General features: G+C 35.4%; 1 protein-coding gene across 5 annotated transcripts in view; it reads right to left on the bottom strand.

Annotated features, from left to right (window-relative positions):
* LRRC28 (leucine rich repeat containing 28) overlaps window positions 1-12,465 on the bottom strand; it is a 157,181-nt gene that overhangs the window by 120,786 nt on the left and 23,930 nt on the right. For all 5 annotated transcript variants that reach the window (XR_009355325.1, XM_059180130.1, XM_059180132.1 and 2 more), the window contains 2 exons: window positions 2,212-2,249; window positions 1,016-1,153 (listed from right to left, as the gene is read on the bottom strand). Coding sequence is in view for 3 of the 5 variants with exons in the window: in XM_059180130.1 (XP_059036113.1) it covers window positions 1,016-1,153; window positions 2,212-2,249 (176 nt within the window). In the remaining 2 variants the exon portion in view is untranslated. The remainder of the gene's footprint in view (window positions 1-1,015; window positions 1,154-2,211; window positions 2,250-12,465) is intronic.

Raw genomic sequence — 12,465 nt, 5'->3', positions numbered from 1 at the left:
TACTGTGTTTCATTTAGAAATGTTTGTACTTGAAAGACGTCAGAGAAAGTATTTTTTATATCACAAAGAAATATTATAGACTTTTTCATTCATGGATTAAGCATGAGTAGCTTTTATCATTCTCATGTGACCCTGAAGTTTCACAACAGGTACTAATTTGTAATTCTGGTTGAGTCACACATTTCACCTGGATAAACTAAGAGACTGGTTGATGTTCCTGATTACTAAGTAGAAATAATCTTTGACAATGTGACATCTGCATTTTTCTCTGCTCATTCTTGAATGCAAGGTAACTTTCATAAAATATTTAAGACATAAGATTTTTTATTCTTTTTAACATATTTCACCTTTTTTTTTTTAATATGGGAAGTGACATATGACAGAATTTGCATATGTGTGGATTCACAAAGGAAGGCCCCTTTATGTCCCTCCTAAGAAAGTCAAGCGGTTTAATGGTAGCTCAGGAGAATGCAGAATTTCAGTATTATACATATGTACATCACCTTCTAGGAGGATATTCAGTAGGCAGAACTGACAATTAGTTCTGGGACTCAAACTGAAATTCTGCTATGAAATTCTAGTAAGATTTATTAAGTCAAAGTTAATATACATAAGTTACCTCACTAGAAAATGACAGAAAGCACTGTATTTCCTTTTTGGGTACTAAAATGATTACCTCATGCAAAGTTCAACTAAATTCTCTCACATAAAATATTCAGAACTGAATTATTTCTTTGTACAAATATTTCATGAGAGGAGTGACTTGAAGGGGAACTGAACGCAATGCATAATTGTAGTAAGTGTAGCTAAAAACATAAATGCCACCTTCTTATGTCCATATCAGGTAAAAGACCCTTAGACACATTTCACCACATTCCTTAGTTTCATCTTCAAACAAATATCCCAAATCACAAGTATACCCAAAGTTCACTGCCTAGACACACAGCAAGAAACAGAAATAAAAATAGATTTGTAAGTAGATAAGAAACTATTGTGTGCTACAGACTGTGATTACCTGGAGGTAGGAATTGCAGTTGGTTATTAGCTAATCGAAGATGACGTAAAGCTCTCAGACGACCAATTTCTGGGCAAACAATTTCTAAGGCATTGTCACTAAGATCCAAACACTGGAGTTTTATGAGGGATCCAATGGCTTCAAAGAGAAAAGAAAGGTTAAGGCAAGATTAATTTGACCCAAGTGTTATGACAAATCTTAAATGCAAGTACCACTAATTAAAATATCTTAATATCCCTGCTGCTGTTGTACAAATAGTAAAAACACAGGTCAAAGTATATTTTATAGGAGTGATAAGACTTCAACCTTGATATAAAATATGATAAGTTAAAAAGCACAAATAAAAATGTTACAGTGTAAAGCATTGCTTGAATAAATAAATAATGAAACGATATATAAGGTCTTTTTGTCTAACCAAAATTCTTAGCTGGATTTATTAAATTTAAAACTTAAAAGGATGCCTGGGTGGCTCAGTCAGTTGAGTGACCAACTTTTGATTTTGGCTCAGGTCAGGATCTCAGGGTTGTGGGACGGAGCCCTGTGTTGGGCTGCATACTTGGCAGGCAGTCAGCTTGAGAGTCTCTCTGTCCTTCTCCCTCTGCCCCTCCCCTGCACACATGCTTCCTCTAAAGTAAAATAAATAAATAAATCTTTATTTTATCTTCATGTTTTTATTTTTATTATGTTATATTAGACACCAGACAGTAAGTACAACATTAGTTTTTGATGTAGTATTTCATGATTCATTATTTACGTATAACACCCAGTACTCCATGCAATCTGTGCCCTCCTTAATACCCATCACCAGGTTAAGTCTTTTAAAGAAATTAGAATTTTAGGGTGTTTGGCTCGCTCAGTCTATAGAGCATATGACTCTTGATCTCGGGATTATGAGTTTGAGCCCATACTGGGTGTACAAAATACTTAAAAATAATGAAAATAAATTAAAAAATAAAAATCTTTGAAATTTATCATTTTATTATTTACCTAACAATTTATCCAATAATAATTTACCTGTTATAACCATTTGACTTATTATTTAATCAAAATTATTAACTGAACTTACTAATCTTTGAAACTAATAAAGATACTTTAAAAGTAAAATTCCCTAATATTCCAATCAAAATTTGTTCTACTATTATAAAGGAAAGCATAAACGATGGTTCCTCCTAACTAAAAACTGGAAGTGGACTTACCTTCTGGAACCACAACTATGTTATTTGAGTGAAGGTACCTGTGGTGAAAGAAGAAAAAAAAACCAGTTGTTATCATCCAGTACTTTTGCAAGATAACCAATCTGTAAAATGCTCACTTAGAAATTTATCAAATAAAAAGGGATGAAAGCTTTCTATCATATTGTACTCTAAGTGCATGACACAAAACCTATGGTCATCACAGATAACTAATACCTCAAGAATGATATTTTATGCTGGAATTGCAAATATTAAACCTATTTACTGATTTGTTATTTTAAAATAAAAGCATGCATAACATATATTTTGAGGTATTTTTTAAACTCAAAAAACAAACTACCACTTTTTCTAGTTCATTTTAAAATGTTCAGATTTTCAGAAAAACATGAATTACGTCAAGAAAATCAACACTTATTACATAAATAAAAATGCAACTTTCAATTTCTAAAGGACAACTTTACAAAATAAATCAAAACTATATTGACGGAGAACCAAGAATGGAGAGATTAAATACTGACCATTTACAGTATCTATAAAAATACTCAACTGTCAAGCTACATAATTTATTTCACAGCAAAAGGAATCTCATAAACAAGAATCAAATTCTTTTCTTAAAAAAAAAAAGCTACCCCTCCTGACAAGTCCAGACAAGTCTAGTAAATAACTTTTCTCATGGAAGTATCTTTAGCACACTCTGGTGGAGACTTTATGCAAACAGCAGCAACCGACTATTCAGAGCAGAAGTGACAACTGCAGATCACATAATAATTTTAAAATAAATTCGTATCACTGATTTTCAGACATGAGACCTAGATTTTTTTTATATTTTCAAATCTACCATTGTATTTGTTATATGTCATAAAAATGTCTATATGTCATAAATCAGTCTTCATAAAATATTTTTAAAAGAATTTTGAATTTTTTCTACATTTTTAAGTCTAACATCAAATGTTAAAATGTCACTAACACAAAATAAGAAAGATACAAAAGTAATACATTCACAATTATTTAATGCTGCATTAAATAGATTTTGTGTTGGTATTAAACCTGCTGGTCCTAACACAATTTAAACAATTATTCCATTCCATCATATATTTTATTCCTTGTTTTGTGTACGTAAAATGATCTCACATTTTAAAATCAATATTCTTTAAGCATTAGTTTTAGGAAGGAATACCTAACTGCTTTATGAGATGACCCTAAAATTTCTTTGGTGCCAAAAGACCATATGTAAATAAATGGGCAAGCACACATGCATACATACACACCCACTTGCATTTGTCTCGCAAAAGTCAGGGTTCCTGGACACCAAAATAAAGAGACAACTCACTGTTCAGTTACCCACAAAATACTTGCCTAAACTCAAGTTCTACATATGAAAAACGACCTTAAAATGAATGCCCAACACCAAGGTGGACTCTAAGAAACTGGGTTTGTCTGGGTGGACAATGACAGGCAACTTTTGAGAGAAGGAACACCAGGAGAGGTCTAGTTTGGGTGGTAAGGCAAGAAGGAAGGTTTTTGATGTGCAAATTAATTTTTAAAACTTTAATAATAACAAATTATTACATGTGAAAATAAAAAAAAATAATAAAATTTAGTTCAAAACATGAACTAAAAGTGTTCGCTGTTATGAATGAAACTTAAAAATGTATTTTAACACATTAAATTTACCTACATTAAAATGAAGATGCAGTCTACAGAAAGAATAGAATGTTCCCAACCCTAACTACAAAACATAGGTGTGCGGGACCACCCCTACCACGTGAAACACCATCTCAACTCAGGTTATCCTGATGTGCAAGTGATAATCATCACTGGTGGGATGGGTCCGAGAACAGGCTGTGAAGCTGGAAAGAGTGCACCTCAGTAGCCATGTGCCCAAGGGAGAATTATTCAACTTCTCCCTTTCATAATCTATAGAAGGAGAGAATAATAATACCAATAACATCAGGATATTGTTAAGGATTAAATGAATCAATAAATGTAAAGCTCTTAGAACAATCAGAGTACCATGAATGCCACTGTTATGGTTATTATAGTTTAGCAATTTTAAGTCACTTCTCTTTACTCATTTTTTGTAATTTCAAAGTAGTTGAAATGTTGGTGTTTCTAGGTGTAACTAGTTTTCATCATAATCTCCTATAGCGCAAGGAGTTTTCATTCACTGCTGGCAGGAATGCAAACAATACGGCCACGCTGGAAAGTACTTTGGAAGTTTTTAAAGAAAATTAGATATACAGGGGCGCCTGGGTGGATCTGTGAGTTAAAGCCTCTGCCTTCGGCTCAGGTCATGATCCCAGGGTCTTGGGATCAAGCCCCGCATCAGGCTCTCTGCTCAGCAGGGAGCCTGCTTCCTCCTCTCTCTCTGCCTGCCTCTCTGCCTACTTGTGATCTCTGTCTGTCAAAAAATAAATAAAATATTTTTTAAAAATTAGACATACACATTTACTTAATAGTGATATGCCAATGTCAGTTTCTTACTTTTGACAAATGTATCATGAAATTTTAAGATGTTAACAACAGGAGAAACTGGGTGAGAGGGGTACTAGAACTCTGTACTCTCTTTACAACTTTTCTGTAAATATAAAATTGTTCCAAAATAAAGTTGACCTTTTTTTTAAATTAAAAGAACAGGGCTTTTATTTCTAGCCGTGATGGAATAATAGGGACCAGATTTACCTGGCTGCTATAAGCAACAGGAAAATTGGATAGAACATATGAAACAATCATTTATAGATAGAAAAAATAGACAATTAGGATTATGTTACCTGAGAGAGAAGAAACAACGCAAGCCATATGTGTCCCTAGCTTTCTACCTGGAGGGAAACTGTGAACTGTGGAACATGAATGGGATCCCAAACAAAATATATTTAAGTCTGAGTTATGAAGACAAAGGTCAGAATTTAGGGAAACTGAGGCAGCTGGAAGTTGTGGGGTAGTGGGGTGGAGTTCTGGAGGAGAGGATGCTACATGGAAAAAGAAAAGGAAAGAAAAAAACCTTTAAAAATTTAAGTAAGGACCCTTTAACTCATTGCTGAATTCTAAAATGCAACCTAGGCAAAAAGTGACAGAAAACCTATCAGCTGAGTGGTCCAGAAATCATACAGGGCTAGAGGCATTTAAGTTACGAGCAGCAAGGATACCAGGCCCTTGTTGATTATCTGGCACATTCAAATCAGATCCTATAAAGGTCATGCCCTAGTAATAGGGCTAAACTAAGCCTAGACCTGTCCTAATGAAGTGTAAACACAAGCCATGAAAGGATCAAACTAAATTGTAAATAACCTCATGCCAGAATAAAGCACACACACACAAAAAGAAAGACAACAAAGTCTAGAGACTCAGCAATGTAAAACTTGTAAGGTCCAGTGTCCAGTCAAAGAGTAATAGATATGCCAATAAATCAAGAAAATGTGACTGATAACAGTCAGTAACAGCATATATAAGAGAACACAGATGATAAAGTCAGCAAACAAGGACATAAGAACAAGTATAAGAAGTATATTCAGACATTTAAAGCAAAATAGAACACTGCAAGAGAAGTGTTAAAGTATGAAGAAGAAACAAACAGAACTTCTAGAGACCAAAAATACGATGAACAAAGTGAAAGCATCACTAGGTGGGGTTAACAGCAAATTAGAGACTGAAGACAGAGAAATAAAATTTGTCCATACTGAAACACATAGAAGAGAAAAAGACTGAAAAGAACTTGAAAAGAGTGTTGATGATTAAGTGAAAATATTAAACAATCTAACAAACATGTAAGAGTCCTGGAAACATGGACCAGAGAGAGAACTGTAGAAATAAATGTCTGATGAAATAATGTCAAAAAATTGTTAAATTTGATGTAAGCTATAAGGACAAAGCCAAGAAGCTCAACGAACGTCAAGCACAAGACAAAAGAAAACCACAACGAGGTATATCAAAATCAAATCCCTGAAAAACAGTGTAAAAATAAAAACTGTCAAAGTAGTCTAAGGGAAAAAAAAACACATTACATGTAGGGGAACAAATATAAGAACAATAGCAGATGTTGCTTCAGAACTATGGAAGCCAGAAGATAATGAACATCATAAAAGTGCTAGGAAAAAAAAAAAATCAAGAATTCTAATTCCAGAAGACCAAAACAAAACTTCAAAACTAGGAAGATGAATGTAAAACAAAAAATATAAGACTTTCAGAGAAAAAGACTGATCTGAGATTTTTCTCACAGGAGAAAACCTTGAGGGCCTAAGGCTAGAAAAGGAGTTCTTAGAATTGACACTAAAAACATGATACATAAAAGCAAAAATTGACAAACTGGACCTCATCAAAAGGTAAAACTGTTGCTGTCCAAAAAGAACTTCAAAGAAGGTGAAAAGACAAATTACACATGGGGAGAAAATATCTGTAAACAACATATACAACAAAGAACTGGTTTCTATACTATTTAAAAGCTCTTAAAAATCAAGACTAAAAATAAATCCAAATAGAAAACGAGTAACAGACACATGTCACTGAAGAAAAGATACAGATAAAGATGTTCAGTATCATTAACCACTAGAGAAATATAAATGAGAAACTAGAACAATCACATCTTGGTCGGGGAGAATATTAAAAAAGTATAGCCAACCTTGAAAATTATTTGGCAATTTCTTAGGAAACTACAAATCCAGAGCAAAAGTGAAAGAGTAAGGACCTCCAAAAATTCTTTAACATAAAATCAACAAGAATATTGGCCAAAATGATAGGCTTATGTACAAAACTCTGGAAATTAACCCAAGTGATACAGGGAGGATTTATTTAAGAAAAATGGCAAAACCTCAATAAGCACAGTGAGCTGTGAACTTTGGGGCATTTTCACTCACTCTCCAGCTCTGCAGAAGCATGGGGGAGGGGCAGGAAGCAAAAAGTCAAACAAAAAACCTAGTGATTAATCACTATCAATCAAAGTGAAAAGCAGTTCGGACAGGGCAGAACTAGGGTAGAGCTCACTCCCAGAAAACTGTCATCATTTGAATTGTTTCCCGGCTCTTGAAAGAAGACCCCACTTGCAAAGCTGTTTTGAATTTGATCTGACTAGAAACTTGCCTCTTCCCCAGTTCAAATAAATTATGAGCAATTGTTTCACTTCACAGCCACCTGAGCCAATAGACAGCAGGTGGAGCAAACAATAGGCAACCAAAAACTTTAAATGGAAAAGTTGGGTAAGATGTGCATAGGAGCTCTGAAAAGCTCTGGTGTATTTCTGGAAATCTAGAAGGTCTAAGGCAGGTCCAGAAATGTGCAAATGCTCAGGGAAGAATTGAAAATACCCTAAGCAATCACCTCTGCTGAACTTGAGGCTCCTACATGAGCAGGTGAAGGCTAAGGTGAAGTTGTTAAATGTCAGCTGAGAGGTGGAGGCCTACCACCATACAAGAACAAAGCTCCTCAGCAAAGACTGGGAGACTTAACTGGATTCAGGCAGCTAAAGAAATCTCTGCCTAATCATTAGCTGACCACTAAGGTAACTGAGAAGATACTTTAAAAATAGTAATAAAAAAGAAAAGGAAAAGAAAGGAGAGAACTCTTTCCACTCATTCCCAGGTCAGTATTACCTGGATACCAAAACCAAGACATCTCGAGACCACAGACCCATTTCCCTCATGAATACAGAAGCGAAATTCCTCAACAATATACTACTAAGCCAAATCCAGCAAATATAAAAAGTATTATATTCCACGACCAAATGGGATTTACCCCCACTGATACAAGGTTGGTTCATTCAACATACAAGCATCAATCAATGTATTGCACTGTATTAACAGAATAAAGAAAAAAATGTCATCTCAATAGATGAGAAAAAGACCATTTGACAAAATCAAACACCCTTTTGTGAGAAAAACTCTCAAGGAACAAGTAGTAGAAGGGAATTTCCTCAATTACATAGAGAGTACCTATGAAAACTCTATAGCTATCATCACACTGAATGGCAAAAGACTGCAAGCTTTCCTCCTAACATTAGGCGGGAACAACACAAAGATATCTGGTCTCACCATTTTTATTCAACATTCTATGTTATAGTCAAGGAAATTAAGCAAGAAAAAGAAATAATAGGGTTACAGATTGGAAAGTAAAAAATAAAGCTATTGGGATGCCTGGGTGGCTCAGTCAGTTGAGCATCTGCCTTCAGCTCAGGTCATGATCTCAGGGTTCTGAGACTGAGCCCCAAGTCAGTTCCCTCTCAGGGAACTCGCTTTTCCCTCTTCCTCTCCCTTCTCCTTCTCCTCCCTGCTCATGCTATCTCTATCTTTCACAAGTAAATAAATAAGATCTTTTTTTTTTTTTAAGATTTTATTTATTTATTTAACAGACAAGAGATCGCAAGTAGGCAGAGAGGAGGGAGAGAGAGAGGAAGGGAAGCAGGCTCCCCATTGAGCAGGGAGCCCGACGTGGGGCTCGATCCCAGGACCCTGAGATTATGACCTGAGCCAAAGGCAGAGGCTTAACCCACTGAGCCACCCAGGCGCCCCAATAAATAAGATCTTAAAAAAAAAGAAAAACTATCTTCATTGACAGATGACATGATCGTGTATACAGAAAATCCTAAGGAATATGCAAAAAAAAAAAGTTAACGAGTTAATAAATGAATTCAGCAAGGTTGAAGAATAAAAGATCAACATACAAAAATCACTAGGATTTTTATATATTAAACAATGAACAATTCTAACATGAATTAAGAAACTCATTCTATGTATAATAAAATAAAAAAGAATAAATACTAAGGAATAAATTTAACAAAAGAAGCTCAAGATTTTTACACTGAAAAGTGTTCAATGTTCAAACAAAAAAATGTTGAAAGAAACCAAAGATTTAAATAGACATCTCACATTCATAGATTAGAAGACATAATATTATTAAGATGGCAACTCTCTGTATATTGAACTAAAGAGTCAATGCAATTGCTATCATCAATTGCAGATGACTTTTTTAATAACTTGACAAGCTGATGTTAAAACTTGCATGGAAATTCAACAGACTTAGAATAGCTAAAACAATTTTGAAAAACAAGAATAATGTTGGAGGAATCACACTTCTCAATTTCAAAACTTACTATGAAGATATAGTAATCAAGTTTATGTGCTACTGTTAAAAAAGACAGACATACAGATCAAAAGAATAAAATTGAGAATCCAAAAATTTGCCCGCATGTCCATGGCCAAATGATTTTTGACAAAGGTGCTGAAACAATTCAATGGAGAAAGAGTATCCTTTTCAATAAATGGTGCTAAAATATTTGGACCCACACATGCAAAATGGAAGGTAGACCTTTATATTGCAGCTTATGCAAAAATTAACTCAAAATGGATCAAAGACCTAAATGCAAAAAAAATAAAAACAGTTTCTTAGATATGATACCAGAACACATATTGCCAAATACTTCTTGATAAAAAAAAATTATCAAGAAAATGAAAAGATAGGGGCGCCTGGGTGGCTCAGTGGGTTAAGCCACTGCTTTCCGCTCGGGTCATGATCTCAGGGTCCTGGGATTGAGCTCCTCATTGGGCTCTCTGCTCAGCGGGAGCCTGCTTCCCTTTCTCTCTCTGCCTGCCTCTCAGCCTACTTGTGATCTCTCTCTCTGTCAAATAAATAAGTAAATAAAAATATTTTTAAAAAAATTAAAAAGAAAATGAAAAGATAAACCACAGAATGGGAGAAAATATTTGAAAAGCATGTATCTGATAAAATATCAAATATATAAAGCATTCAAATGTATAGATTATATACCTCAAATATATAAATCAAATATATACAGCACTCAAATATATAAAGAACTCTTATAACTCAATAAAAATATTATTTTATTTTATTTATTTACTTATTTTTTAAAGATTTCATTTATTTATTTGACAGAGATCACAAGCAGTCAGAGAGGCAGGCAGAAAGAGAGGAGGGAAGCAGGCTCCCTGCTGAGCAGAGAGACCGATGCGGGGCTCGATGGGGGGCTCAAGGCGGGGCTCAATCCCAGGACCCTGAGATCATGACCTGAGCTGAAGGCAGAGGCTTTAACCCATTGAGCCACCCAGGCGCCCCCCAGAAATACAATTTTAGAATGGAAAACAGAATTGAATGGACATTTCTCCAAAGAAATATACAAAGAGTAAACCCATAAAAAGACATCATTAGTCAGAAAAATACAAATCAAAATTATGGTACTAATTCATACTTACTAGGATGACTATCATCAAAAGGAGAGAAAATAATAAATGATGAAAATGTGGAGAAATTAGGATCCTCATTTACTATTGGTGGACTTGTAAAATGATGCATCTTTTTGGAGAACAGTTTGGCAGTTCCTCAAAAGGAACTTAAACAGAGTTTACCACTACAATTCCACTCCTAGGAATAAACCCTAAAGAACTGAAAATACATAAACTCCTACATGAATGTCACACTTGTGTTATTCAGCATAGCCAAAATGTGTGAACAACTCAAATGTCTATCAACTAAAGACTGGATAAACAAAACATGGTATATCCACATAATGGAATGTTATACATCCATTAAAAAAAAAAAAAAAAAAAGAATGAATTCTGAAATATGCTGCGACATAGATGAAGCCTGAAACCATGCTATGTTCAAGCAAGAAGACCTAAAAAGCCACATACTATGTGATTCCATTTACATGAAACATCCCAGACAAGCACAGCCATAAAAATAGAAAGCAGATTATTGGTCACCAAGAAGTTATTAGGGATTGAAGAAAGGGAGGAATGAATGCTAAATGGGTTTCTTTTGAGGTGATGAAAATGTTCCAAAATTAGATAATACTAATGGTTGCTCAACCTTATGATTATACTAAACACCACTGAATTGTATACTTAGAACGGAGAATTTTATAGTATGTGAATTATATCTCAACAACAACAAAATGAAACATGTAATTACCATATGACTCAGCAACAGTCATCTTAGTCATTCATCTCAGAGAAATGAAAACTTAGTCACAAAAAAACATGTATACAAATGCACCAAGCGACATTATTTATTACAGATAAAAATAAAACCACCAATATGTCCTTCAATGGGTAAACAATTGAAGAATCTGCTTACGTCCATACCATGAAATAGAATTCAGCAACAAAATGACAGAGATAGAGAACAGAGTAGTAGTTGCCAAGGTTTGGGGGACCACAGGAAATGTGATTATACAAGGGTAGCTCAAGCAATCCTTGCAGTGATGAAAATACTCTCTCTATCTTAACTAGGATAGTGATTATACAAATCTACACATGTAATAAAACCGCACGCACGCGCACACACACACACACACACACACACACGAGTACACAGAAAATGAACACTGGATAAGGATAACACCAGTGTCAATCTTCTGGTGCTGATCTTATACTACATGTATACAAGACGTGAACAGAGGTGGAAACTAGAAGGGTACACAGGATCTTGCTGTATTATTTCATAATTACATGTGGCTCCAACATTATCTCAAAGTGAAATGATCTCAAATTTTAAAAAAGATGGAGAAGTAAAGCCTTTATTGAATTAAACCAAATCTGAGAAAATAATACAGGAATTAATATGAAAGACAACCTTTCTCATTTTGTTTCTTTAAATAATCTAAATTCAAAGTTAAAATAATGACTTTGGCCAGTTATCAGTTTAGTCTGTCAGCTCCAAATCTACCTTCTATGACTGGTCTAATGTTAGGTTGTCAAAAGGGCACTGGAGTGACTCTGCCAGATGACAGCAGCAGGAAGGCCCTCCCTTCTGGGGCCAGTCGCCCTTCAATTGTTTATTTAGCACAGGAGCCAAAGCCCAGAAGCGCTCACCTCAGCAGCCCTCTTGGAAAACCTCAAGCCACATTCTCACACTATGAGCTCCCACCCAGCTCTGCAGTAGTTCTTGGCTACACCATCAGGCCACCCTCTCCCCATCCAGCAAAGTACTGCTACAGACCAGCTTTGACCAGCCTCAGGCAACAGTCTTACCACCCTGTGGCCACTTCTGTGGTAGTCCTGCTCACACTTCAGGCAACTGCCTCCCCACTAGTCAGCCAGCTTCTACAAACCAGCTCCAGACTACCAAAGCCTTCCTGCAACAGTGAGCTGGTATCACGGAGCAGCTCTAGCCTAAAACATCTGGCAAGCTTCTCCACCAACAGCAGGCTGTATGCTCCTGTGGCAGCCAGACCTCCACTGAAGAGGTCTAAATAGCAGCGTAGGGGATGGAGCGCAACTAAGTCATCAGTCCTTTCACTGCCTACTTTCCCTC

The sequence above is a fragment of the Mustela lutreola genome, chromosome 7, assembly GCF_030435805.1.
Source record: "Mustela lutreola isolate mMusLut2 chromosome 7, mMusLut2.pri, whole genome shotgun sequence".
In the NCBI taxonomy this organism is placed as follows: domain Eukaryota; kingdom Metazoa; phylum Chordata; class Mammalia; order Carnivora; family Mustelidae; genus Mustela; species Mustela lutreola.
The sequence above is the reverse complement of the archived record's forward strand: the minus strand, read 5'-3'. Positions and strand labels throughout refer to the sequence as shown.